The 27,712-nt window shown below is 49.4% G+C and overlaps 2 protein-coding genes across 10 annotated transcripts; one reads left to right on the top strand and one right to left on the bottom strand.

Annotated features, from left to right (window-relative positions):
- Positions 1-320: 320 nt before the first annotated feature.
- NIF3L1 (NGG1 interacting factor 3 like 1) lies at positions 321-14,043 on the bottom strand. 6 transcript variants are annotated; one of them, XM_077319127.1, is made up of 7 exons: positions 14,022-14,043; positions 10,203-10,667; positions 9,050-9,206; positions 7,030-7,156; positions 3,385-3,523; positions 2,827-2,910; positions 321-2,485 (listed from the first exon to the last, which is right to left on the bottom strand). In XM_077319127.1, exons 2-7 carry the CDS (start codon positions 10,636-10,638, stop codon positions 2,301-2,303), a joined length of 1,128 nt encoding a protein of 375 aa, XP_077175242.1. In that variant the 5' UTR covers positions 10,639-10,667; positions 14,022-14,043; the 3' UTR covers positions 321-2,300. The 6 variants fall into 6 exon arrangements, with proteins under 6 accessions (XP_077175242.1, XP_077175239.1, XP_077175240.1 ...); XM_077319124.1 differs by lacking the exon at positions 14,022-14,043 and adding an exon at positions 12,849-13,587; XM_077319125.1 differs by lacking the exon at positions 14,022-14,043 and adding an exon at positions 12,971-13,587.
- Positions 13,477-26,260, top strand: PPIL3 (peptidylprolyl isomerase like 3). Of its 4 annotated transcripts, none has more exons than XM_077319128.1 (7): positions 13,477-13,666; positions 15,479-15,525; positions 16,866-16,940; positions 18,648-18,741; positions 21,162-21,229; positions 25,365-25,483; positions 25,893-26,260. In XM_077319128.1, the coding sequence occupies exons 1-7, from the start codon at positions 13,492-13,494 to the stop codon at positions 26,017-26,019; spliced, it is 705 nt and encodes a 234-aa protein (XP_077175243.1). In that variant the 5' UTR covers positions 13,477-13,491; the 3' UTR covers positions 26,020-26,260. The 4 variants fall into 4 exon arrangements, with proteins under 4 accessions (XP_077175243.1, XP_077175244.1, XP_077175246.1 ...); XM_077319131.1 differs by having other exon boundaries at positions 13,616-13,722; XM_077319130.1 differs by lacking the exon at positions 13,477-13,666 and adding an exon at positions 13,856-14,057.
- The last annotated feature ends 1,452 nt before the right edge of the window (positions 26,261-27,712 follow it).

Here is a 27,712-nt window from a genome sequence, read left to right as displayed (position 1 = left end):
GGTCACCTGTGATAATTTAGCATCTCTAACAGAATGTTCAGAGAAAGGGCTCTGGGATGCACGTGTCTTTATGGCATTATGTGACCCTCAGGGGTGCCTGTTCTTACTTTAAGGTACGTGGGAACTTCCACCCTCTTGTATGAGGTGGAAAGAAGCAGCCGTTTCGTTGCGGGGACGTTTGGGGTTTCCTGAAAATAACCTGGTAAGAGCTGTTACCAGCTGAGAATATCCAAACCGGAGGAGAATGATGTAGCTTCCATGCAGTTTGGCATGTAGAAAAGAGACTAAGATAAATATACTATACCCAAATGACGCCAAACAAAGAGCTGGATGGGAAATTTATTGTAATAGGGGGTGGGGGAGGGAAAAGAGTGGTTGGATTCAAAAGGGGTGGAAATTGAGACAACACAAAATATCGGGGAGAAAGCAAACAAGCTCGCAGCACACAAACTTCCAAATAAATCAATAAAAATGGTCTGAGAATTCTAACTGGTTACACTTGGCCAAGTTGTCTAAAGAATCTACCAACTCCCAAGTAAACTAAGACCACAGTACACAGGAACATGAAATTTCATAACCCTATTTGAGCCAGATGTCTCTTTATACATGTTCTGTTTGGCACCTGGCTTATTTGGTGCTCAATGAACTAGTGGCAAGTTTAGTCATACAGCGATATTCCGCTTTATTTTCCTCCAGTTTCCATGCCGCCTGAGAGAGCAAGCAGCTCAATTTCTTTATTACTCTCATCACTTCTAGTAACCCCTGTGATCCAGGTGGATTCGGCTGCATTGTTTTCCTTTGGGCGGGGGATTGCCTTTCTAATTGGATTGAATTTTGCACGTGAAGAATTTCTCCAAGACTTGCTGAGGACAGCTTTGGCTAACCTAGTGTTGTCTAGATTCTAATTTCCAGTAACTCCTTTATAGGTATCCTCTCATCTGAAGACTTGGCTCTTTCCATGGGCTCTTTCCGTGCCCCTGGATTTGGACGTGTTTTACATATGTGAGAGTTTAGTGATCTCTAGTAAACATAGCATTTGGACCTCTTTAGAAGAACCTGGGACCAACTCCTTCCTCTTCACTTTGAAGCTTAGTATACACTCCTGGTCAATTTTCTTCCTTCCACTAACTTACATCAGAGCTGCTAAAATGTGATGGGATGGCCGTCACACAGAAATAGGGGTTGGACCTTCTGTGTTCCCCTAATAGGAGAGTTTTCTGCCACCTCAGGAAGCTCCTTCCACTAAAGAGAAAGGTCTGCCATTAGTGGAATAGTTTAGAACAGTGGTCCCCAACACCCGGTCCAGGGACTGGTACCTCGTCCTCCTCCCCGGATGCTGCCTCGGGGGCTGCCTGTTACTCTGCCGCCGGCTCAGCTTTGGTGCTCTCCAGCGGCCACCATGGGTGGAGCTCCCCCTCGGCATGGTACTGCGCAGCTGCTGCTGGCAGCGCCCCCCAGTGGGCAGCAGGAAGTCAGGGGCACCGGTAGGAAAGCAAGTGGAGCAGGGGCTCAGGTGGCAGCAGCGACATCCCTCGGCAAAAGACTACCCCCCCCAGGCCTCAGTAAAATTGTCAAGCATTGACCGGTCCCCGGTGATAAAAAGGTTGGGGACCACTGGTTTAGAATGTCATCCATCGTGACAAAAATTGAGGTTTGGACAAAATAAAATTAGAAATGGAGGAAGAAGTTTTCCCAGATATGATATACAATATCAGGTGTTGCAAACATCAGCAGCCCAGTTTATTCACCAAGGAATTCTGTGTTACCAACTCTTCAGAAAACATCTTCGGGCTAATCCACACGTTCTTCTGTCCCCCACCCGTCCACCCTGGTCCCTTTGCACCAGAGATGCCCTGGAGGTCTCTGCTTGAAACATAATTTCCAGACATGTGCAGGTTGGACTTGGATCAGAATCCCCCAAACGTAAGGGAAACGTACTTAAGCACTTTCTTGTTCTATTGGAGCATTTACAGATACATGGATAGGCAACATACAAATGGCCCCAGTGGAGTCAACAGCTGCGCTCTAGAATCCTGTCATTACTGGAAGGGAGCATGTGGTAGCTTAAAGCCCCTCTCCCTCAGGACTGATCTGAATCAGGTGTGTGCACACCTTTGGAGAATACGGTCCAAGCATGGGACTCCCCATGTGCATCTGATCCAAAGGACTGGGATGGACATGAGGACCCACGCTGGCCCTTGCGTTCTTCTTCCAGGCTACACTTTGTCCCCATCATGGCCGTTTTGTGCATGAAGCCCATGAAGATCATGCTGAAGTTCTGACTTGTGCAGTGTAAACCTCTACACCACTCGGAGTGGATCTCTGTCCCTCTTTGAAACGATGACCTGGACCTTATTCTCCAGATGAACAGCCAGCAGTTGCTGCAGCTCCAGAAGAAACCCTCGTTCGCTGTTGCTGTGCTCACACAAGATCACAGTAATGCCTCTGGCAACGGCATCCAGGACGTCATGGTGGGACATCTCCCCTGTCAGCACAATCAAGAGGGTAAAACCACATAGCATAAAATAATCATCAGCGCTTCTACGCCATCATCACGAAGCTCAGCATAGGCCCAAGGGAGATATTTCTGATTTGCAGGAAAGAAGCAAACTGCCCTGCATAATTTTGTTCTGATGTGGATGAGACAAGTTATTGCAAGTTCATTATAAATTAGGAACTCTTCCATTTCTAGACCCATGTACATGAAGAGGCAGGACTGCCCACGCTCTGAACTGTTCCCATCAAGTCACTGCAATGAGAAACACTGTCTTGTTCCGTTCCCTTGATTATTCTGGTGGGATGTTGTGAAAGAATGAAGTAGGTTACCTGTGAGATAGAGATCTGCTTCTGTCCCCTGCAGGATACTCGTTCCCGAACCAGCACAGAGAGCAACCACCTTCACCTCGGACTCTACAAGACATGACATTGGACTAAAGCTAAAAGTGTTTGTAACTCTAATGAGAATTTTGTGCAGTGGGGTTATTGTTCAGGGATATAACTCTGGTCCTTGCATGAAGGTCTAAGGGCAGCATGTAGCATCAAAGGTGCTCCAAGTGAGGCTGAACCAAAGTGGTACCATCACCTCCCGTGATCTGGACATGGTATTCTGTTCAATACAGCCCAAAATCCCATTTGCCTTTTCAGCCATCTACACTGGTTTTTGGCCTCTTGACTGCACCTTCATGCCACTTTTGAAACTACACACACTGGATTCTCTACCCATCTAAAGCAATTTTTTAAAATGTTATAACCGAGTAATCTCATGGTGGTCCCACAAGCATAATGTTCTTCAGAACACTGAGCAACTGGGCATTTTCATGAATTCTAGTCTTGTGGCTGACTTCTGAGTCCTGTGAGAAAAATCCAAAATTACTGTTGCAGTACCCAGTGTTTTCCCTGCTCCCAGGGCCAGGCGGACATGAGGCACTCCTAAATGGCTCTTCACCCTTTCAGTCAAGACCGATACAGCCACTGCCTCTCCCAAGGTGCACAGCCGCCCCATTCCGGTATCTCTGAGCAGAGGCTAGGAAGAAGCAAAGGTTAAGGAGTTACATTGGCACTACATACACACGCAAGTAACCACCAGGACTTTTCTTTTGGGGGGGGGATGTGACATATTAAGTTGCAGAAATGTTACTCTTTAAACTGTATTGTGAACTGCAAAGTCTGGTTTCTCTCACTATTTTTGATGAGAAAACATCTTATGTGGCAGCTACAAGGAAAATCTTTAAGATATGCAATGGAAATCTGTTATGGAAGTTACTTTTGACCAGGAAAATTTAAGGGACACGGAGACACAAACTGTAAACCGCCAGGAGGCCAGGCCCGAGATGCCCACTTCCCTAGTGAGCCCCACTCTGTACTTTATGGCTGCAAGTGAAATACACCAGTGTTGCATTGTGATATCCCCATTATTTTTCAGTCAATTTCAAAACTTAAAAATTCAAAAATTCGAGTTTTAATGTTTGATGTTTTCACACACAGCTTTAATCTACAATCCGATTCTCACAACCTTTCTTTAAACTCTTAGTTCTGTGAATTTAAGCTGGTTGAGAATTGAAGCTGTTTTTTGTGTATCATTCTATGTGGTTTTAATGGGGGGGTTATTGAGGTTATTGTTATGGGACTTGTCCCATAAGCTGGTACGCCAAGAGTGGCAGGTAAGAAATATATAATTAACTAGCTGCAAAGCCCGTTCATAAGAATGGGCTTTGAAAGGGACCTCCCCCTCTCTGGCGCGGTTGCTTTTCCGTGACGCAGGAAGTGCTTGCTGGACTGTGGTGAAGCGTTCTGGACGCCGGGGGGGGGGGGGGGGGAGAAGAGATCGCTTCTGAGAAGAGATCACTCTGCTGAGGCGCCTGGTGTGCTTGCCGGGCCACAGGGAAGCAATCTCTTCTTCCCTCACTCCCTGGCGGGTGAAATGCTTCTCCGTGGCTGGCGAACACGTGGCCAATGGCTTGCCCAGCTGCGGAGAAGCGATTTCTCCCCCCCAGCTGCTTGAATGCTTCCCAGCGAGGCGGTGGGCAGGGCGGGGAAGGGATGCCCCCCCCCCGGCGGCCTCTTACCTGGGGCCCTGCAAGACCATGTAGCGGTGGAGACAGCCAGGCACGCCCTGATTGGCCCTATTCCAACTCGGACAGCCAGAACCAATCGTCCCCCCCAGGCCGTTTCACAAATATATATAGGGACCATGAATAAGGATAATAACAATAACAATAAACTAGATTAAACTAGCAACTTCCACCAATTTCCACTGCAGTCCCCAAACTCCTGTCATTCTTAAGGGTCCTCTAGGATTGTTGTAATGAGACTTAACAGAATGGGAGAGGCATGGAAATTTCATTCTGCTGATGGGAACAGGCCTGGACCCAACCCAAAGGATCTAATGCCGAGCCCAAAGGCATCTCCAGTTCATCTTCGTGGCTTCTGTGCAGCCCCACATGGCACCTGCCCTGCAAAGGAACTCACAGGCCAAATATATGGAATTCCAGAAGCTCCCAAGAGTGCTCCCCCCTCCCAGAGGGTGACTTTCTTGCCCAACATCACATGATGTGGGAGGGGCCAGCTCTGTCCCCTCAGTTCATCTTCGTGGCTTTGAACCAGGGCAATTTACAATCTGTCCTTTTCTTTTATTCATTGATTGATTTATATATTACGGTGCATCCTTTCTGAATGGCCGTGGCTTCAGCCTAAAGAGTGGGGGAAGCATCTGGCCCTCTTTTTCTAGGATTTTATCGGGATGAGTAGTGTTAAACCCAGGCACGGGAGTCAGGAACCCACAGGTATTTCTGCCAAGATTTAGTAGTCTGTGGTCCTGCTCTGATTTAGCACTTTGCCATGCCTGGGCTTAGCTGACACCCAAACAAAGGACAAATTCCCTTTGTAATTTCCAAGCAAGCCAGATGCCCTAACATTCCTCACCTCCCTCCACCCTCCTACATCCGTTTGGGCTCCCTTCTTCCTGTTGTTTTCTCACTCGTTGTTATAAAGAAGTTGTGACTTCCTTGACATGGTATCTGCTTTATGTTCCCAGGAAGGGGGGCACCTCCCCTGGCCCCTATATGTGTGTTCTGTAGTGTTCTGTAAGTTAGTTCTAACTATGCCTTACGTGTAGTATCTTGCTCTGCTCTAACAAAGAAACTTTTCTAAGGAAGGTTTGCTTTTCTTGAAGTAAACGAAGACTCTCACAATGGGTTTTCTTCCCAAAGTGGTTTCTAAGTAACTCCTAGTTTAAGAGGTCTTCTGAGTTCTGAAGCAGAGAGGAGATGTTCCCAGGACCCTACTCTTTTTTTAGTTTCATGGACTGGGCTGTTCCAGGCAATGTAGGAACCCTTAATCGCCTTACTCACCCAGGAAGGGGTAGAAGGGCCTCAGTACAAGCATTATCATGTTGAGTGGATGTTTCTATTAAACTAACTTAATCTCTGCCAGAGGTAGATGGCCCTATTGGTGTCTCTCTGAATTACAAGTGCTCAGTAGTTTTTCTGCAGTCTTCATGGCTGGATTGCTTCTAATAGACATCTGCAGTGGGTCAATGATCCACATTGTCCGCCACTATATCGTAGATGTCAACTCCTGGAGAGAGGGTCTGTGGGTAGAGTGGGTTATCAATCCATTTTTCCTCTGTGAAAGCCCACACCCACCTCCAGGGTGCATGATCTTGCTAGTCTCTTATGTGGGACTGCACAAAACCCATGAAGATGAAAACAGGATGGCACTTACCTGTAACTGTTGTTCATCGAGTGGTCTTCTGTGCAGTCACACAACCCTCCCTCCTTCTCCATTGTGAGCCACTGATAATGGCTTGACTTGCCTGTTCCAGCGGCAGGAAGGAGAACTGAGGGGAGAGTGCTTATCCTTCCCACATCACGTGACTCTGGACGGGAAAGTCACCCTTCCGTGAGGGGAGCGGTGAGCACTCTTGGGAGCTTCTAGAATTTTATATATACATGGCTTGTGAGTTCGTCTCCATGGCAGGCTCTGCGAAGGCACAGATCCCAAACTGCACAGAAGCCAAAAAGTTGAAATGAGGGGAGAGTGTTAGATTAAAAACAGCTTTAAAATATAAAAAGCTGATTTCTATAAAGTTGTTTTTAATATGCACTTAATAACCATTTGTATTCTAATTTTAATGTTTTTGTTTAACCTTTGGAGATAGAGACTGAACCTGTAGAGCGACAGGGGAAGTGGACTCCAGCGATGTCTAGTGAGCCAGAGGCTACCTGAACTTCTGGGCAAGGGGGCAGAACTCCAGGGGAGCTCTCATGTGACCCCGGGGGTTCCCCAGAACCCTGGTTCGACTCCTCGCCCTAGGCAATCAACTGAGGGAGCCTAAAGGCTAGGCTGGCATGTCATAAATGTGTTCTTTACGGCTTGTTCAGCTCCGGAGAAGGAATCCCTTGCTTGCCTGCTTACTCGCCCTCTTTCCTAAAAGGCAAGCCCTGTCTTGAAGTGTTTCATTTCTGGGGCTGTTGTTTGAGAAAGGAGTCTGGGGGAAACACGGGTTGAAAAACAAGTGGGTGGTTTTACCTTTTGTAACGAGATGATTTCCGTCTTTTCGTAGACGGGGCTGCTCTGGGAAAGCAAGGCCATTACTTGCAGCAAGGCACTCTGGGTACAATTCAAGCTGACTTGCACCTGCTCTGCCCCATCAACCCTGGGAAAATTGTGAAGGGTTACACTTTCAAAAGACAGCAAGGAAAGGCAGCTCATGTCTTAGGGACCTGACCCAGACCCTGGATTCCACTGACAGGGAGAAGTACAGAGCCCCCTGCCCTCCGTTAGAGGAGGAAAAAGCACTACTTTTAGGAGAGCAGGAACAGAAGAAGGGATGGTTTTTGTACCCTGATTTTCTCTGCCAGAAGGAGTCTCAAAGCGGCTTACAATCCCCTTCCCTTCCTCTCCCCTGTGAGGCAAGTGGAGCTGAGAGAGCTCTGGCAGGACTGCTGAGTCAGAACAGCTCTAAGAGAACTGAGACTGGCCCAAAGTCACCCAGCTGGCTGCACGTGGAGAAGGAGTGGGGAATCAAACCCGGCTCTCCAGATTAAAAGCCGCCGCTCTTAACCAGGACGCCAAGTGGGCTCTCCACCAAGGGAATGCAAAATCTCATTAGATGTTGGAGGCCCAGCACCGTCGACCTTGCCTAGTAGCTGGATGGGAGACCACCAAGGCAGTACACCAAGACAGGCAATGGCCAGCCACCTCTGAATTTACCTGGCCTTGAACCCCCTACGTTGTGGATTCCTAGGGTGGTCCCTCCCAAGTGTTCTTAGGAAGTGGCTGGGGCCAGGTTGGGCTTTTCTCAAGCGGATTTTTACAAATGTTTCTTTGGCAGAAGCTGCTTCCACAGCACAAAGACCTTCACCTAATCTGTAGGAGCCACTCTGTGGCTGCAGCCACCACACTAGGGTTGGACGCTTTGGCTGCAGAAGCACCCAACTCTGCACCACACTGTCAGAATTCCAAAGGTGCCCACAGGTTCAAAAAACTGGGGACCGCTACCGTCTTGGGTTACCATAACTTGGCTGCGATTTTCGTGGCACCGGAGCCAGACTGAAGAGGAAGACAGAACAAGATTTCTAGGACGAAGTCGGAGTCTGGGGGCACCTTTAAGACCAACAACGTTTAATGATGGCTCTAAGCTCTTCTGTGCAGATGGACTTCTTCAGATTTTATTGGACTTAAAGATGCCACCGGACTCCAACTTTGTTTCTTCACACCAGCAAGGCCAGCCAACTGAAGATTTCTAGGGCATAAGCTTGAAGTTCAACGAAGGAGTCTCAAAGTGGCTTTCTTTCCTCTCCCCACAACAGACACCCTGAGAGGGAGATGAAGCTGAGAGAGCCCTGATATTCCTGCTCGGTCAGAACAGCTTTCTCAGTGCAGTGGCGAGCCCAAGGTCACCCAGCTGGCTGCATGTGGGGGAGCACAGAATCGAACCCGGCATGCCAGATTAGAAGTCCGCACTCCTAACCACTACATCTACCCACGACACCAAACTGGGTCCTAATTTTGAGAGTCAAAACTTTCAGAATCCAAGCCAAGACTAAACTAGATTAATTTTCTGGCCTACCTGTTAATATGACAGGTTACTATTTAGACCAACTTTTTCAAAGTTTTGACTGTGGAGGAGCCCCTGAAATATTCTTTAGGCCAGGGTCCTCCAGAGAAGTGAGCGTGGAAGTAAGATGCAGGAGCCAGCCAATCTATCGACTGGTCATTTACAATTTCCGCCTTGAAGTAAGAGACAAGGCCTGTAGGGCAACAGGGAAGGGGGCTCCAGTGATGTCAGTGGCCAACTGAACTTCTGGGAAAGGTCACATAACCCTGGGGAGCTCACAAATAACCCCAGGATTCCCCGGGAATCCCTGGTTTAGAGGCATCTGCAAGAAGATATCCTATATCCTTTTATTTTTTGCTTGCTCCACAAGGGTTACCGGGTAAACTTCTGGCTACTCTCATCTACCATGCTCATGTGAAGAGACATATGCTCACCCCACCCGTGAATACGAGCATGAAAGGAAAGCCTCTGCCTAGCCTGTCACCGTACCTGGCAGGGACCGTTGTGAGGAGAGACACACCTGGCATCTCACGCAGCCGTGACAAAACTGCTTCAGCAGAGCAAGAGCTAAATTCAATCCGGTAACACCCCTTCGTAGGGTAATTGGGAGCAGCAGACGGGTGCAAAGGGATAGTAGTACAGGCGCCTAAGAAAAAGAGATTACAGGAAATCAAATTAATATCTGCCAGAACGCTGCCTGCCAGCTAACTCTCATACTTTAAATAACATGTTCATGTGCACATGGTTAGGATTTCAGGATCCTATTTCAACGCTTCATTAATCACCACATGGAACGTGTTTTACAAGCCTAGGCAAGCAATGTGGACAACGAGAGTATAAGAGCAAGATCAGAATCCAGTAGCACCTTCAAGGCCAAGAAGATTTTCAGGGTAGAAACCATAGAGTTGAAGGGGGACATACAAGACATCTAGCGCAGCCCAATGCAGGATCAGCTTAAAGCATCCATGATAAGTATCTGTCAGGATATCTGAGGAAGAGAGCTTTGACTCTTGAAACTTTGTATCCTGGAAATCGTGTTGGTCTCTAAGATTCTCCTGGACTCAAATATTACTCTGGCGGCCACCCATCTGAGTGGTATTATAACATATGGGAAAAAATACCAATTAGCATATAATGAAAACTTCTAGCAAGTCTTCTCAATTATCTGCTTATTTTATTTTAAACGTTTTCACTTGCTTTTGTGTTTATTTATTTTATTTTATTTGCATTTATAGACTGCCTCCCTTGAGCCAGTCATCTTGGGGGTGGCACACTGCATCACCATAAACAATAAAACCATTAAAAACATATAAATGCAATTAAAACTACTAAAAAGGCTAACAAGATGATGTTATAAGTTATTATTTGTTAATTTTAATGTTATTTATTTTAAACTAATTTTAAACTTACATTTTGTTTCAAGCACTGTATTTATATACCACTTTGTACACTGCCCTGAGCCAGCTCGCCAAGAGGGCAGTTTAGAAATCTAAGAAATAAAAACAGCTTTCCCAAAAAAGCAGTAAAAATACATTTTTTAAAACATGCAACAAGACTGAGCTGGCAACAGCAAAAGAAATCTGCCTTGCCTCAACACAAGATTTGTGGAAATTAATCGATCATTTGATGAGGGATGTCTCACCAAGGGCTTTGGCGAGCCACGTATTGACGCCGTGAGGTGCCGCGTCGTAGGCCGTATGGGGAGAGTAAACCCCGACTCTGTTTTCCAGGGCTCGGATCACCAGGCGCTCTTTCCACGTTTGCCACGTGATACGCTTGAGCGGCTTGAAAATGGGGGGGTGGTAGGAAAGAATAAGCCCCGCCCTCTCCTGCAGCGCTTCCTCCATCACTTCCTCGGTGAGGTCGTTGGTGAGGAAGAGAGTGCTCACGACGTGGGGGGGGCTGGGCTCCACCAGGAGGCCCACGTTGTCCCAGCTTTCGGCCAGCGAGAGCGAAGCAAAGTCATTCAGCAAAGAAACCAGGACTTTGAGATCCATGAAGGCTCGAGACCTCAGGTTGATCGAGGGCTGGACCTGCAGGAGCTTTCGGGGAATCCCCCTCAGAAAGGCCAGTGGCATGCAGAAGGCACCAAACACAATTGGGAAAGCTGAAAAGGAAACCAGAGTGTAAGATGGCTGTGACAAAACGACAACCACCTTCAGGCGCTAGAAGGACTTCTGCTCAATGTGTCGTCATCCTACAAAACGTCATGATCTTCTTTGCACGTCCAGTAAGAAAACTTCGCAACTAAAGCAGAAGAGATTTACTGAAAGGATGGAGCTGAACTGTTGACTCCGAAATCAATAGGCAATACTCCCCATCCCTCAGCATGGTGTCGCAGTCAAGAGCCAGCCTGGTGTCATGGTTAAGAGTGGTGGCTTCTAATCTGGCAAGTGGAGTTTGATTCCCCGCTCCTCCACAGGCAGCCAGCTGGGTGTCCTTGGGCACATCACAGCTCTGATAGAGCTGTTCTCAGCCAGGCCAGAGGATCAATTACCCACCAGCAACCAACACAGAACAAGCCACACCTGGAGGACAGTAAAACAAATGAACAAAACAGTGAGCAACCACACACAATTGACAGGACCATGCTGGGCCAAGAATGAATGTGTTTTGACACGGCTGAGTATGGGGCAGCCACCCCATTTTCTTCTCTTGTGTGGATTGCTATCCATCCATGGAAGCCTTTCCCAACCTATTTACATTCTTCAGGCTTCGAGAACCCCCAGAAGAGGCTCCATCATGACATGTCATGAACGTCCTGCTTTTTAAACAACTGGCTGACAATTTATTTTGTCTCGTTTCCTGTGCTACCAGGGATGGTGGGATACAAGAATGAGGAGGAGGAGGAGGAAGAGGAGGATAGTGTTTTGGCTGGAAAATGCACCTTCTGCACCTTGAAGCCACATCCTCTGTCAACACAAATGCAAATGTTGGCAGGTGTCATCACAATTACAGCAGACATTCTTCGCAGGTTTTTGACACTCTTTTGATGCAGACGAAATGATACACGAAATGGAAATGAACTTAGAATCATAGAATCATAGAGTTGGAAGGGGCCATACAGGCCATTTAGTCCAACCCCCTGCTCTACGCAGGATCAGCCCAAAGCATCCTAAAGCATCCAAGAAAAGTGTGTATCCAACCTTTGCTTGAAGACTGCCAGTGAGGGGGAGCTCACCACCTCCTTAGCCAGCCTATTCCACTGCTGAACTACTCTGACTGAAAAACTTTTTCCTGATATCTAGCCTATATTGTACTTGAAGTTTAAACCCATTACTGCGTGTCCTCTCCTCTGCAGCCAGCAGAAACAGCGTCCTGCCCTCCTCCAAATGACAACCTTTCAAATACTTAAAGAGGGCTATCATGTCCCCTCTCAACCTCCTTTTCTCCAGGCTGAACATTCCCAAGTCCCTCAACCTATCTTCATAGGGCTTGGTCCCTTGGCCCCAGATCATCTTCGTCACTCTCCTCTGTACCCTTTCAATTTTATCTACGTCTTTCTTGAAGTGAGGCCTCCAGAACTGCACACAGTACTCCAGGTGTGGTCTGAGCTGAATACAATGGCCGTATACAATGGGCCGTATACAATGGGACTATGACATCTTGTGATTTTGATGTGATGCCTCTGTTGATACAGCCCAAAATGGCATTTGCCTTTTTTACCGCTGCATCACACTGCCTGCTCATGTTTAGTTTACAATCCACAAGTACCCCAAGGTCTCATTCACACACAGAGTTACCTAGAAGCGTATCCCCCATCCAGTAGGCATGCTTTTCATTTTTCTGACCCAGATGCAGAACTTTACACTTATCTTTATTAAATTGCATCTTGTTCTCATTTGCCCATTTTTCCATTGTGTTCAGATCTTGTTGAACTCTGTCTCTATCTTCTGGAGTATTTGCCAGTCCTCCCTTGATCTCACAGAATAATTTTTTTAAAGCTGGGTATGCAAACGACATTGATGGGTACCCAATGTGACATTTAAATAAAAGGAATAAAAACATCATTCCACAGGTCAAATGGATTCTCCCATCCAAAGGGAATGCAGGACACAATTGCCCAGGGGACCTGCAGATATGGACAGTCAGGATCGGAGGGTCGTGCACGGGTTTGTCTGTATGGTACCGGCCAGATTCAAAAGTTTCCATCTATTTCCATCTCCCTTTCCTTACTTTTAACGGCATTGAGCAACCCAAGGCTTTTAGTTGGAGCTTTTCTTAGAAAGAAAAAAACCTCAGGAGGGCACTGGACTGCAATCATAATCTGCACATCATTAATATATACCTGTGCCCACACACACTTTCTTGCTGGGAATCAGCCTGCAGGACGGCAGGCTGGCGCTGTTAGAAACCTGCACGGTGTGGGAGATTTGGCCGCACGAAGGCCGGCAAGGGCTGCACACTTACTCAAGGAGGCCCACCTCAGCCTTTGCACCAGGTTTCAGTGCTGCCCTGATATTCTTTTGCAACTCAGCATCTCCAGTCATGCATTTCGAGGGGTCCAGATTTGTGGGGGGAGGGGGCAAGGAAGGCCTGTTTTGTGCATGCCCACCCCCAGGGGGCCCGGGTGGGGGGGGGGTCCCCAATTTCTTCCAGAACCTTCTGGAGTCCCACCTGCGCTCCCCTGCTGGCCATGGGTGGGGGCGAGGGGCGGGTCTGCCGGGCCGAGGCGGGGCCATTCCTGGGAATGGGGGGGCAGCGCCTGGGGGGGGGGGCAGGGCCCGCGGGGATCATTTCCTTCAGGGAAGCCGCCCTGGTTGGGTTGGGGGCTCCGTGGGGGCCATGCGGAGAGAGACCCCCCCCTCCCAAGAGGAGGCAGCCTCGGGCGTCTGGGGCGCAGCGGCTTCTCCCGCCCCCCCGCCCCCGCCCCCGCCCCCGCCCCCGCCCCCGCACTTCCGCCGGAGGCCCAGATCGCGGGGGGGGGGGAAATGTCCCTGCCCTCCCGCCGGGAGGTGGCCCCGGGCGTCTCTCCGCCCCCCTCGCTCCCGCTCCCTCAGCCTGACCTTCCGGGCGGGCGGGCGGGCGGGCGGGGGCTCTTCCGGCTCCTCCTCTTCCGGCCTGCGCGCTCCTCGCCTCCCTCCGCCCCTCCCTGCGCAGGCGCCGGTGCGTGTCTGCGGGGGGGGGGGGCGGGGGCCTCTCCGGGGGGAGAGAGGAGGGTGGTGAGTGCCCGGGTGCCAGCTCCCGGCGGGGGAACTCCTGGGGAGGGGGCGCCGTGCCGGGGGGAGCCCCTCTGGGTGGGTGGGTGGGTGGGTGGGGGGGGGGGGATGGGGGGTCTCCTTCTTCTTCCAGGCCTTGCAGACTGGGGGGGGGGCGGGGGGGGCGAGGCCGGGCTGCGGCCCAAAGAGCGGGGCGGGGCGGGGCAACTCGGCGGCGGGAATCGCGGGATGCCAGCCTCCCGGCGGGACCTGGCTGGAGAGGTCAGCCCCCCTGGCCCCCCCCCCCGGCCGCATCGCCCCACCTTCAGGACTGCTTGTCACAACCACGACCTTGCGAGGTAGGCAGGCGAGGCTTAGGAAGGATCTGCGGCTTCCTCGGCAGAGCCGGGATTCGAACCCGGGTCGTTCCGGCCTCTACGCTCCGCTCCTTCGGGAAGGGCGCAGCCCCCCCCCGCGTGCCCCCCTTGACGGCGCTGTTGGCGGGGAGAGCCCCTTCCCCGGCCCCGAGTGGGTCGCGGGCTGCAGGCAGGCGCTTCCCTTTGCCCCCCCCCCCCCTGGCTCGGCTCCAGGCCGCAGAAATCGCTGCCTGAATAAAGGGGAAAGGCTCCTGCTCCCCTCTGCATTGGGGACGACGTGCCCCTCTCTCCACAGGGTGGGCGAAGCAGCCGCGTTGTGGGGCCGAAGGGTGTCCGGGGACTGCAGGCCCATCTGCGGGGTCCCCGTCGGGCTTTCCAGGCAGGAGACGTCCAGAGGTGCCGCGCCATTATCCGTCTCCATGTGGAGACTCTGGGGGTCTCCCACCCAAGTACTAAAATAATAAATAAAGCTTCATTGTCATAGTCTGCCCTTCCTGGGTAGGTCAGGGCAGGTGGAGTAACCCCCGGCCCATTCAGACTGGAGGGGGAGTTCCGGATTCCTGGGCCGAGTCTTCCGTCAGTTTCCATCAGGGGGGCCGCGGGGCTTCTTGAGCCTCTCTCGGGGTCCCGACCGTAGGCCTGGTGGAAGAGCCCTGTCTGGCTATGGTCCCGCAGGGTCCGGCGCTCTCTTGGCAAAGTCCTTTTCCACCAGGCCGGAGAGACCAGATTCGCCTCCTTTGGGCTGGGAATCCCAAATAGATTATGGTCCTCTGAGCTTTTTGCTTAGCTATCCTTTGCTTAGCTATCCAGTTCTAATGAGCCGGGCCTTTGTTATCCAGATCACAGTGGGAAGCTCTCCTTTTTAAAGCTGTTGTGTCCTGAAGATGGAAGACCCTTGTATATTAGGGGTCAATGTTCCTGCCCACTATGCTCCATCTTTGGCCAGTTTGGTACTTGTGGTGTTCAGGAGCTTTCTGCCACCACTTGTTTGGTCTAACAGCGGCAGGCCAGGGAAGACCCAGCTTCAAATCACTGGGTTCAAATCACTAATGGGGGTCTTGTGAGGACAAAATAGAGGAGGGGAGAATGTTGTTGGCTGCCTTGAACTCCTTGGAGAAAGGGCGATATAAATAAATCAAAAGCAGAAGCGTCCACGTATCTTGTTCTCTGGGTGACAGGCAGCAGTGTGACCCTGGAGCATCCTGAAGACACCTTCTGGTCAATCCGCTTTTGCGGACGCTGGCTGTGTTTGCCTTGAGCTTCCACTCATTCCTCTTGCTTCTTAAGTGCTATAGGAACTTAGAGGAGCAGGACGCTTCATCTCCCCACTAACCCCCCTTTGGAAAGTGTCTTACACCCCTGACCTTGCTGAGCAGGAAATGAAACTGTGTTTCTTTTTGCAGGCAGCTTTGAGACATCCGGTGCTTTGGGTCCAGGGCCGGCACAGATGGTGAGACTGATTGTTCCTTTATGGCTTTAGATAGTTTGACCTTACTATTCTTCCTCCATTACTATGCATGATTGAGATTTCTTCCTTTGGCTTTCCAAGGGTTGGATAAGAAGAAGAAGAGTTGGTTCTTATATGCCACTTTTCCCTACCCGAAGAAGGGCTCAAAGTGGCTTACAGTCACCTTCCCATTCCTCTCCCCACAACAGACCCCCTGTGGGGTCGGTGAGGCTGAGAGAGCCCTGATATCACTGCCCAGTCAGAGCAGTTTTATCAGTGCCGTGGTGAGCCCAAGGTCACCCAGCTGGTTGCATGTGGGGGAGCGCAGAATCGAACCCAGCATGCCAGATTAGAAGTCCGCACTCCTAACCACTACACCAAACTGGCTCTCTAACAAACAGGACTTAAGATTCTTGATTTACAATTTATTGTACACACAGTTTTTTTGCGGTTATCCGTGACAGAATAGGCATAATCAAATTATTATTATTTAATTTAATTAATTAAGCTTAATTGTATACATGGTGCTTGCAGAGGCTCATGGTCATTGTAGTCCATGGACATCTGGAGGGTCACAGTCTGGCCACCCTTGCCTTATGGGGCCACTATAACTCAGCTGCAACATGGCAGCACTTTTCTCTGCCCCCCCCCCCCCCCCCGGTGCTGAGTGTGGGCTCTAAGGGGTCCTGAGCACATGTTCCTACTCTTAGTGAATACTCCCAAGCAGGCTGCTGCTGCCACAAAATCGCTGCCAGGGGGCTGGGCCAGCTGCAGAATGGCTACCTTGAAGTTGTGAGGTTCCACATATTTGCTTCAGTTATGGCTGACCTCTGCCCTGCCCTGGATGGCTGGGGCTCGGCACATTTCAGAAGCCAGGCAGGGTTGGCTCTGATTAGTACTTGGACTGGCAGGCCACCACGGAAGCCCAGGGTTGCAATAGGGAGTTAGGCAACGGCCAACCAACTCTGTTGCATTGAAAACTCGACCGGGTGGCCATAAAGTGGTTGCGACTTGGTGATTCTACAAAACAGCCTAAAAGACCCTGTTTCTGGCTCCCGGGGATTGAGTTATCTGAACTCTGCTTTGCTGAATCAGACCCTCAGTCCTTTAAAGTCAGTGCTGTCCACTCAGACTGTGGTCCTTCACGTCACCTGTGGCCAGATTTCTCAACTGGAGATGCCAGAGATTGAACCGGGGACCTTTGCATGCCACAAATGTCCTTTTATGTGTGTGCAGAGCTAGTTCTGCAAGCCAGGGGGCCTGGCTGGGTTTGTTGATTTGGGCGGTTTTGTCTAATTTTGGGTTCCATAACTAATAAGGCCCATCCTCTCACCACTTCTTAGGCCGTGACGCTGCACACAGATGTGGGAGACGTTAAAATTGAGCTGTTCTGTGAGCGGACGCCCAAGGCATGTGAAGTAAGTCATTTAGCTTCAGCAGTGCCCCCCTGCCCAAGGAAATGCCACAGCCAGGGCCTTTTGGGCCTTCTCCCCGGCCTGGTGGAATGAGCTGCCCACTGAGATCCAGACCCTGAAGGAGAGTCAGAAGTTCCGCAGGGCCTGTAAAACGGAGCTCTTCGCCAGGCCTGTGGTTGACACCAGGGCAGTCCAAAGCTTTACAGGCCCCCCTTCATCTCCTCTCTCTTGGCTTCCCCTGTCTGCTACTTTCTCTGATGTCCTATCCAGTCCAGGGGAGCTAGTGGAGGGGAATAGTTTGAAATGTATGCAGTGATATTGGTGAGATTTACCCCGATCCCATATGTGGAAGGGCAGTATAGAAATTAATTAAATAATATTAAGAGGAGATGCTGCCCCGGATATTTAGATCTGGAAACCCAGGCATCCTTTTAATGGGTCGATCTGCCTGTCTCAGTGAGAGAGGTGGCTATCCATGATGTATAAATAAATAGAGCACAGCTGTCAAAGTAGGCGAGGCAAGCATGGTTCCCTTGGTTTTTTCCAGAGGCTTGCATGAGCCTGTGTCCATGTCTCAGTTGGCCACCCTCTGCACATTCAGTTTCCTAAAACCATTTTAAAAGGCTGGTTCTGATTTCAGAATGATGATGATGAAGAAGAAGAGTTGGTTCTTATATGCTGCTTTTCTCTACCTGAAGGAGGCTCAAAGCGGCTTACAGTCGCCTTCCCTTTCCTCTCCCCACAACAGGCACCCTGTGAGGTGGGTGAGGCTGAGAGAGCCCTGATATCATTGCTAGGTCAGAACAGCTGCTTGCATGTGGGGGAGCGCAGATTCAAACCCAGCTAGCCTCTTGTGGCGCAGAGTGGTAAGGCAGCAGACATGCAGTCTGAAAGCTCTGCTATGAGGCTGGGAGTTCAATCCCAGCAGCCGGCTCAGGGTTGACTCAGCCTTCCATCCTTCCGAGGTCGGTAAAATGAGTACCCAGCTTGCTGGGGGGTAAACGGTAATGACTGGGGAAGGCACTGGCAAACCACCCCGTATTGAGTCTGCCATGAAAACGCTAGAGGACGTCACCCCAAGGGTCAGACATGATTCGGTGCTTGCACAGGGGATACCTTTACCTTTAGCCAGATTAGAAGTCTGCACTCCTAACCACTACACCTAGCTGACTCTTGCCTGGGAGTTGCTTGTCCTTTGACAGCATAATTGATGTGATTTTTGATCTTATCAACTTCATTTATCCCTCACCTTTCTCCCAAGGGAGCCTTCTTCTCTCCTCTGTTCTTCACAACAGCCCTGTGAAGTAGGTTGGGCAGAGTGTGTGACTGGCTTAACGTCACACAAAGAGTTCTTTGGCAGAGTGGGTATTCAAGCCCGTTTCCAGATCCTGGTCCGACACTAACCATCACACCGTCATGCATACAAATGATGGCCTATAACTAGGATTTTTTTGTGTGCTTCCCAATCGAGAGGTTTGACCCTCGGTCAGCCACTAGACCTCTCCGTCTTTTAGCCAGAATTCCAGTTTCTTCCCGTCCCTTTGAGTCTGTTTTAAAGCTAAGCATCGTTAATGCTGGAAAGGAAGGGAATTTAAGTCAGGGGATGGAAAAGAAGTCGGGGTGGGGAGTGGGCAGTTCTATTTAACCTAAATCCCAGAGGCCACATTACAAGCTGCTCTAGATCTCAAATAGCAATCTGTTTTTCTTTAGAATTTCCTGGCTCTCTGTGCTAGTAATTACTACAGCGGCTGCATATTTCACCGGAATATCAAAGGCTTTATGGTACAGACAGGAGATCCAACAGGTAAAGCATTTGGCTAAGTGTTATTAAATCATTGATTCGGGACAGTAGCTCCGAGTCAAGTAGCAAAAGTGTGGTTATTGGGAGCAGTGCCGTGATTTTGTTATCTTGCTTGGCAAATTTCACAAAGGCTGTTGTGGTTGATGACTTTTAAATGGTAAATGTCAGTCAGGCATTATTATTATTATTATTATTATTATTATTATTATTATTATTATTATTATTACTCGATTTATTTCCCGCCACTCCCTACAGGCTCGTGGCGGGTAACAATAGTCTTAAAATCCCCTATTAAAACCCCCACTAAAAGACTATAAAAATACCCAACACGGCGGAAAATACCCCTCTCCCCCAGCCGAACAAGGGCATTGGGGGATGGAGGGTGATGATGACTACTTCAAACCCCCCCGGGGGGGGGCAATGTTCTTCCTTGCCACCTCTGGAATCACTTGGGCTTCCGAGACGTCACGGATCCTGGACAATCGTCACAGTAAAGCTTGGCATCAATGTGGAGCTCAAGAGCTTTTCTCGGAAACCTTAGAGCAGGGATGGCCAGACTAGCCCAGTGGGCAGGGGCTTGTGGCCGTCGTAGTCCATGGACATCCGGAGAGCCAGTTTAGACCCCCTCCCTCGGAGCTTTTTCATCTGCATATTGAGAATGAGGGATGATGGGTGCAAAACGCCATCGAGTCCCAGCCAATTCATGGTGCTCCCTCTTGGGGTTTTCAAGACAAGAGACATTCAGAGGTGGTTTGCCCTTGCCTGCCTCTACGCAGCGACGCAGGGTCTCCTTGGTGGGCTCCCATCCAAAGACGAGGTAGCTTAGGCCCTCCTTAGCTTCTGGGACCCGACCAGATCGGGCTAGCCTGGCCATCCAGGGCAGATCAGGGACTGGGGGATTGGTTTCTGCAAGGGCTCCTCGGCAGCATTCTGGCATCTCATGGAGCGTGGCTGGTTCTGATGCTGGTTCTGACCCCAATCCATACCCCTCTTTGCTCAGGGGAGGAGAAAGGGGCCGATAAATGTCTGAAAGAAGTAGCTCAAACGCAGTCCTCAGCGGGGCAGTCTGGAACAGGCAGCACCGGGGAGAGGAGGATCCAAGCGCTGTAAGAAGCCCTGGGGGTAGTGAGGGGCTAGAAGTGCCCTCTGGAGAGTGTGGCCAGGGCCTGGACTCTGAGCCCCGTGCTTGGCCAGCCACAGCTGATGGGGGCTCTTTGTCTGCCTGCGGGCTGGAGGGAAGGTCATTCAGTCTGAGTTTTGGCTCAGAACCTTAGCAATAAACTCCTCTGAGGAGAAACTCAAACGGCAGCACTGGGTTTTGGATAGAGAGCTAATCCTCAAAGTGGCACCGATTTGGCAGAGAGAGAATCTGGGCAGTCCGGCATTTGCTTCCAAATTAAGCCAAATCAGAAGGGGAATCCTTTTAAAGAAGAAGAGGAGGGCCTCTGCTTAGATGTAAGGGGAAAGCAGAGGAGAATGTCCTGAGTTAGGAGCATGCGAGGGAGAGCTTCCGGCCCCTTGGAAAGGGGGCGGCACAAGCTGAAAGTGTCCACTTTCTAAGATCTCAGGCAGATTGGGTGAGATCCAGAAACTTGGATAAAAGAAAGACAACTGTGTTTTCTGAAAACATAAATAACAAACCTCTAGCTGAATAAGTAACATCCCGTTGAGTAAGAACTGAATTGTGTTTGTGTGTATATATATATATAAGTTTCATTCCAATCACCGTTCCCTCTTTGTAAATAAAACCTTGGAAAAACACCTCGGTGCCATTCTGACCAAGGGGCTGTGGTGAAAAGATGCTGTGCTCCTTCTCAGATGCCCCCAGGGCTGGACAAAGCCACAGAGATTGGGCAGGGACAGGAGGGGCCTGGGAGCTTCAAGATGCCTGGCAAAGAGCCATCCGTCCTCCTAGGCCCAGATCCCATTGCTCTGGCTCACACACCCGTGAGAGGATCTCTATTATTGTTGTTGTTGTTGTTGTTGTTGTTGTTGTTGTTAATATTATTATTATTATTTGGACTTATAGCCCGCCACTCCCGCAAGGCTCGTGGTGGGTCACATTCAATAAAACCCCCATAAAACCCCCTAATACAATAACATCCCACATGAAAACCAGCCCAACCCAGCCCAAGCCAAATCCAAGTGGCGGCCGAGCTACGCCCCCCAACCCGTGTCCCGCAGCTGCTGTGGGAGCACTCAGCTGGCCACTTTCAGGTGCTGTCCGTCACAGAGTCTTTTCTGAATGGCACAAGAGACGTGTTCAGTTTTGTGAAATTGTGCCGATTGCTCACCCAGCTCCGTTTCTCACGTCCTCCTCAGTGGGTTGACAGTTTGAGGGCATTTCTGTGCCGGGCATGGGTGGGCATGGCTGGTTGCCGGGCTTGTGGAGTTCTGCTCATCTCCCTCCTGTCCATTCACAGGTTCTGGGAAAGGAGGAAGCAGCATTTGGGGCCGTAAATTTGAAGACGAATTCAGTGAATATTTAAAGGTATGTTTTGCTGCTTCTCATGCCAGATCCTTGCAGGAGAAATGAGGCTGACTGTAAAGCAGTGGAGTAGCTAATTGCTGGAGCTGTGCTTGCTCTCCTCTCCTCCTTCTCTGCTAAAAGGGGCAAAGAGGTCTTCTGTTCTGAAGGAGGTGGCCCTAGTTGGGTCCAGCTGGGTCTGCCTGTTAGAGATTGTCAAGAGGGAAGCTACCTTAAGGACAATTCCTTCTAAAGTGGTCATCCTCTGGTGCTCCCGTTACCCTGGTGTCCACCAACCCCCTCCCCAACTGATGGTCACTCATCTAGGCCACCTCAAAAGCCTCTTGATTAGTTCATGTAATTTGGCTGGGAATCTGGTATGGGAGGGGGAAACTCAGTCTTGCTCAAAGAGTTGCATGCAGACAGCACTGTGATTGGTTGGGAGGGTCAGTAGGTTATGAGTGGCAGTTTCTACATAATAGAGACCAGGGGTGGCCAACCTGTGACTCCTCAGATGGCCATGGACTACAGTTACCATGAACCACTGCCAGGGACTCATGGAAACTGTAGTCCATGGACATCTGGAGAGCCAAAGTTTTGTCAACCCTGATACAGGCCCTGATACATCCCTTCCCTCTATCTGTCCACCCATTCAGGAGCATCATGCTTATGCTGCAAGAACCCATGTTGCTGCTTTATGAGCAATTAGACAGACGTTTAACTTTGTTATTTTATGAGCATTAAGATTCCACCGCTTTGTTTTCAGAACCTTCTCTTGACTTTCTTCCATACAGCTTTTTTGTTTAGTTTCGTGATACTGCAGAGTAACCAGCTCAAGCCTCTGTTTGGCTCTTGTTGCACCAAGGCAGGGTCCGTGTTGTTACACACACACACACACACACACACACACACAGCAGATCCTGGAGAGTAACCAGCTCAAGCCTCTGTTTGGCTCTTGTTGCACCAAGGCAGGGTCCGTGTTGTTATACACACACACACACACACACTCCCAGCAGATCCCTTGTTTTTCCTTAGCTGAAGCCAAATAAAGTAAGAGCGGTAGGACCCAGTGAAGGACAAGACTCAGGGCAAGTACAGAGGCACTGGGGTACCAATATGGCAAATCAAATATACAAAAAGGACTTCTATGGAGTCTTCAAACTTCCATTCTTCTTTATTCTTTTATATATTGCTGTTCATAGCTAAGGGCATTCCAGACCTGCTCCTTAGCTGAGCCTTTTAAAATCTTTTGACCACAGAGAAACCTCTGAAGTATTTTTAAGACTTTGAGGAACTCCACAAGTAGGGACAGGCCCCTTCAGAGAACTGGGCACGGAAGTAAGATGCAAGAGCCCATGTCCCTTGTGGAGAGAAAACTAGGACTGTAGAGCCAATGGGGTCTAATGATGTCAGTGGCCATCTGTACCCCAGGGGGCCGGGGGAAAGCTGAACACAAGGAAGATGAGTCCTTGGTGGTCTTTGTCCAGGACTGGCTACCTAGTCTGCTGAAGTGGGGCCAAGGACCACTTTGCTGCATCAGCATGGTGGGAGGCCAGCGGCCTGCATGAAGGGCCCAGGGGCCCCTGCATAGTGGGAGTCCTGACAGTATGGTCAGCTCAGCTGCAAAATGGCTGCTGCAGGAGGCAGAGCTGACCACAAATGGTGGCCACGGTTTACCTTCGGTCACACAGTGAAAAATCTTGTGCTGCGATAGCAGAGTAGCCAAACGCAACTTAAAAAAAATCTCCACAGCCGATTGGATCGCCAGTGTCCATTCAGAAGCTTTGCCAGGAAAAGCCCGGTCTAGTCCCGCCCACTTTTAAAGTCTCCATGGCTTAGGCAGCTCGGAGCATGCAGGGGAGCAGAGTTGGAAAGGCAGCGCTGCGCTGGAGGAGATCCGTGTTCAGATGCCTACTGATACATTAAGCTCTTTGGGTGATTTTTGTTCACGCTCGCTTAGTCCAACCTACCTCACTGGGTTGTTGTGAGGAGAAATGCAGGAAGGAGAGAACTGCATACACCAACCTGGGGATAATAATTTGATTGGTTGAAACCCAAAGCACAATTATAGGCAGGGGTGGGGTCATATCCGTCCGTCCTGCTTGAGCCAGGAGAGTTGAGTTAGAAGCTCGCTAAGCTCCACACACACACCCTTTTGTCTCCTCTTTGAACCTTCCCGGGCCTTTTGGCCAAACTTTATAGGGCAGGGGTAGTCAACCTGTGGTCCTCCAGATGTCCATGGACTACAATTCCCATGAGCCCCTGCCAGCAAACGCGGGTAAGGGCTCATGGGAATTGTAGTCCATGGACATCTGGAGGACCCCTGGTTGACTACCCCTGGTTTAGGGAAGCTCCCCCTCCCCCGCTGTAAGTACCCCCCACTTGTTCTTGGAAGCTGCAGATTTACAACTGCAAGAGCAGACCAGATGTCTCCAGCAATTTGCACCTTTTAGATCAACAGACTTTTTCTATGTGAACCCTCCTCCCTACCTGAACTACCCCCTTATAAAACCCCCTACGGGGGGGGGGCAACCGGCTCAGTCAGGGCATCCCCTGCCCCCATCAGTGCTGCGTATCGCGTTCCCTTATGGAACCTTTCAAGAAAGGCAGTCTTCTTAGCACCACCAGTCGCTTCTGGTCGAACAGCTCAGCCACGGCTCGTGACAGGCGGGATGGAGGGCAGAGGAAGACTTGGAGTGCTGGGAAGCAAAGGGGCTTGGGTAGAAGGGAGTGGCTCTCTTCTGCAAACTCCTTGCAGCTGTTCCGTTCAGCAGCTCTGCTCTCTGCCAGTGATGCTTAGTTTCTAACATCAGGCAGCTTCTGAGAACTGTCATACAAGTAGGACGGTCTAATAGTTAAACCAAACAGAAAGAAACAGAACTATCCACTGGCGATATGATAAATATATTCGTAAAATAAAGAAAAATGTCCTATTTTTGTAGTTTTCCTTGTTTCTTTATTCTTTAGGACTCCTGTTAAAACGGAATCCAGGTAATCTCCGTTTTCAGTTCTTTCACCAGTGACAAGTCCTTATATATGTAAATAGTATAATACTGGCCACAGGCTCACATAGGTATGGGGAGACCGGTCTGGATTGACACGTTAGCCTCTGAGAACTGGCCAGAAGTCGCAGCTGCTACTCCTGATTCTCCCATGTCTTGGAATGTTTATTGGGTTGACACAAAGACTTTGAGGTTATCATTGGCACCATCATACCGCGGCAGTTATGCAACACTTCCTGTGACTTAATTAGATGGCTAAAGTATTTTACCAGTTTGTTATGTGAACACAGTTCGTGTGCAAATAATAGAGCTTAGTTCTGTAGATCTGGAATTTCTGATGTTCGTTTCCTACATCAGTGAGTATCTATGTTGGTAACGGTGACAAAGGGACATTTTGAAAGCTGTTACACTTTTACACTAAGAATAAAAGGCTGATTAGGATGAGCTATGGAGTGGGGCCATATAAAAGTTTCTAGAGGCAGGTAATGTGTTTTGGGCACCCCCGAAATGAAGGGCCCCAGGAAAACTCAGAAGATTTGTGATCTGCGGAGGTGCTCCACTGGCCTGAGAGTAGTGCTGGTCAGTGTAATATAAACAGAGCCATAAAATGTCCCATATTTGAATACGACTATGGCAAGGGTCCCCAACCTGTAGCCACCTTTGGAATTCCAACAAAGGGTAGTGGCACAATCTCAAAATGGCTGCCACAGGAGGTGGACCCAGCCATAAAATGTCAGGGATGAGGGGTGTGTACAAGTCTAATAGATTCAAAAGGGTAGCCGTGTTGGTCTGAAGTGGCATAATAAAATCAGAGTCCAGTCGCACCTTTAAGACCAACAAAGATTTATTCAGGGTTAGGGTTAGGCGTGAGCTTTCGAGCACAAGCACTCTACAAGTCTAATAGTAACTCTTCTACATGACTTCAGATTTTTATAGCCAATCAAGCCCTGTGGGAAAAAGGCCACTATAGCCCCGCTCACCTTCTAAACGCAATTAGGGGGCCCCATGCTGAGGGCTCCTGGGTTATGGAATGTAGAGGAATAGGCTGCCATTTTCAAAGTGGGAAAGAATCTTGAAAACTTGCAAATGCAGCCGGATTACATAAGCCTTCTATGCAAGGACTTATCACCCCCTCAATTTTTATATTTTTCTCTCAGCACAGTGTCCGCGGAGTCGTTTCAATGGCGAATAATGGACCCAGCACAAATGGATCTCAGTTCTTCATCACTTATGGCAAACAGCCACATCTGGACATGAAGTACACGGTGTTTGGGAAGTAAGAAAGACTTCAGTGACCATGTTGGTGTGAAGAGGGAAGAGCAGAGGGATAGCTGACCCGGTTGAATGGTGATCATTTTAAAGGGGGGGGAGCCAAGTGTGGTGGAGCTTTTGACGTTGCTCGAGGGGTTAGAACAGTGATTCTACACATTTTGAGGTGATAATGAATGTACTATAAGAAGAAACAATCTATTAGGAAATAGTCAAATATGTTACACTATTAAGTTCTTCCTGAAACTTTGGAGAGTCATTGCCAGTCTGAGTAGACAAGACTGGAAACTTTATCTTGGACTTTAAAGCCCTACTTAGTTAGAGCTCTTTATATTCTATAGAGAGATGTCCTGCTAGAAGGATGTTGTGAGCAGAAGATGACTGTGTCAGTGACTGTTTTCTCTTGTCATCCCCAGAGTAATTGATGGTCTGGACACACTGGATGAGCTGGAAAAACTGCCTGTAAATGAAAAGACTTTCCGGCCTCTTAATGATGTCCACGTCAAGGATGTTACAATTCATGCAAATCCTTTTGCCATGTAAAGGAAGGGACTGTTGGAGAGTTCAGATCAGCTCCTTGGAATTAGCTGCCAGTGACTTCTGAAGAGTCATCCACTCTTGGAATCCAGGGTTTGTCAAAGCTTTTTTTTTGACTTTTCTAACCTCAGCAACTCAGTGGAGGATAAGAAGATGCATCTCAATGTGAAGTTTTGTGTGTTTAACAAAGCTGGAAAAAACATGGGAAATTTTATATATAAAATATGAAGCTACCTTTTTGAAGTTATGTAGTTTTAAAATGTGCCTCTTCCTTTCACTTAAGGCCGCTTTGAATCAGAGCCTTTTACATGCAGATCACATAACATTCTTACCAGCATAAAATGTGTACAATTCTGTGGCCTTCGCAACTGGGTTGACCTACAAGAAATAGCAGCGTGAGGAGTGGGATGCCCGTTTTCCTTATGCAGGCATGTTTGTTTTGTTAGTAAGCCCAGCCAATTGCATTAAGTTTCTACCTCTGGTCCACTTCAATGAGGACGAGGTGGTCAGCCTGAAGGCATTAAGCGGTGCCCACTGGGCATCATAATGGCCTCAAACAGCAGTCTCTGATTGCTCCAGTGGTCTATGGTTGGGCCCCTACTCTTGCTTTGTTCTTTTACCTCTGTAGAGTCATCTTTTCTCCCTTTTCAAAACCAAATTTAATTCTACCAAAAGGGCAGCAAACAGTGAAACTGCTGCCCTCAGGAGCTTAATGGTCTGAGTCTTTACTTCTGTGCAACATGGAAAATGTGTCAATTTATTTATTTATTATTTCCATTTGTATGCTGCCTCATTTCCTAGGAACCCGCGGCGGTTCACCGAATAAAACATTTAACTACAATAAAGCCCCTGTAAAACCCCAAATTACAATAGAGAAGCAAGTGGTCAAAAACGTATTTCAATCATCTGTCCCATCCCACCTTGTTCAGAGTGGGTGCAGATCTAATAGACTCTGGAAAGGGGTCCTTGATGGAAACACCAGGAGTCTGCCCTGGCCTGGTCAATAAATAAGATTTATGCCCATACGTTTGGAGGGCTGGGTTTAAAATGTGGTTTTCATCACATTTTGAATCGTTGCCTGCCTTGGGGACCCTGGTGAGGGCAGAAAGGTGAGTTTTGTTTTATAAATAGGTATTTAAAGAAGCAGTAAATATTATCATTACACAAGTAGAAACATTGTTAGTGTGCCATCCCCGTTTTATCTCTGTTTTGCCATTATTACCAAAGAATCTGATATGGGGCTGGGCCAGGAGAAAATTCTCAGCACTTTTAAGACATTCCCCAGTTTCTTTCAAGGGAATTCCTATTTATATCCCACCTTTCCCTCCCGAGGAGACCCAAAGCGGTTTACTTAATGCCCCTCTTCCGCCATTTAATCCTCACAGCCTTGTAAGGGAGGTCGTAAGGAAGCCCGTCTTCAGGCGGGGCTGGGGGGCGTGTCCCCCAGAGTGACCCCTTGGAGGCCCCGTCCAGCCTGTGCGCAGCGGCTGCTCTGCGGACCACATCCGGGTCACGGTGCTGCTTTTGACCTTCAAGGCCCTTTGAGGGGACCCCCCCTCCCCCCCGGCCTGCTGGCCTCGGCCTGCTTATTCTCTGCGCAGACGCGGGACCTCTCCCTCCTCCTTCCCCCCCCCCGTGTCTCTACGTCTCCCTCTCGGGGCGGGGCCCTGTCGTTGGGGCGCCTGACAAGCGGGCCTTT

Source organism: Paroedura picta, chromosome 2 (genome assembly GCF_049243985.1).
Source record: "Paroedura picta isolate Pp20150507F chromosome 2, Ppicta_v3.0, whole genome shotgun sequence".
NCBI lineage: Eukaryota > Metazoa > Chordata > Lepidosauria > Squamata > Gekkonidae > Paroedura > Paroedura picta.
The sequence above is the reverse complement of the archived record's forward strand: the minus strand, read 5'-3'. Positions and strand labels throughout refer to the sequence as shown.

What these genes read in the sequence shown, in the direction of transcription:
- PPIL3 (XM_077319128.1), top strand. Translation starts at nt 13,492, where the DNA reads ATGTCCCTGCCCTCCCGCCGGGAGGTGGCCCCGGGCGTCTCTCCGCCC. An exon ending in GTCCAGGGCCGGCACAGATG is followed by an intron (nt 15,526 to 16,865) that starts GTGAGACTGATT and finishes ACCACTTCTTAG; the next exon opens with GCCGTGACGCTGCACACAGA. An exon ending in AATTCAGTGAATATTTAAAG is followed by an intron (nt 21,230 to 25,364) that starts GTATGTTTTGCT and finishes TTTTTCTCTCAG; the next exon opens with CACAGTGTCCGCGGAGTCGT.
- NIF3L1 (XM_077319121.1), bottom strand. Translation starts at nt 12,712, where the DNA reads ATGGAAACTTTTGAATCTGGCCGGTACCATACAGACAAACCCGTGCAC. An exon ending in GTGGCTCGCCAAAGCCCTTG is followed by an intron (nt 9,207 to 10,202) that starts GTGAGACATCCC and finishes TCTTTTTCTTAG; the next exon opens with GCGCCTGTACTACTATCCCT. An exon ending in AGCAGATCTCTATCTCACAG is followed by an intron (nt 2,486 to 2,826) that starts GTAACCTACTTC and finishes TTGTGCTGACAG; the next exon opens with GGGAGATGTCCCACCATGAC.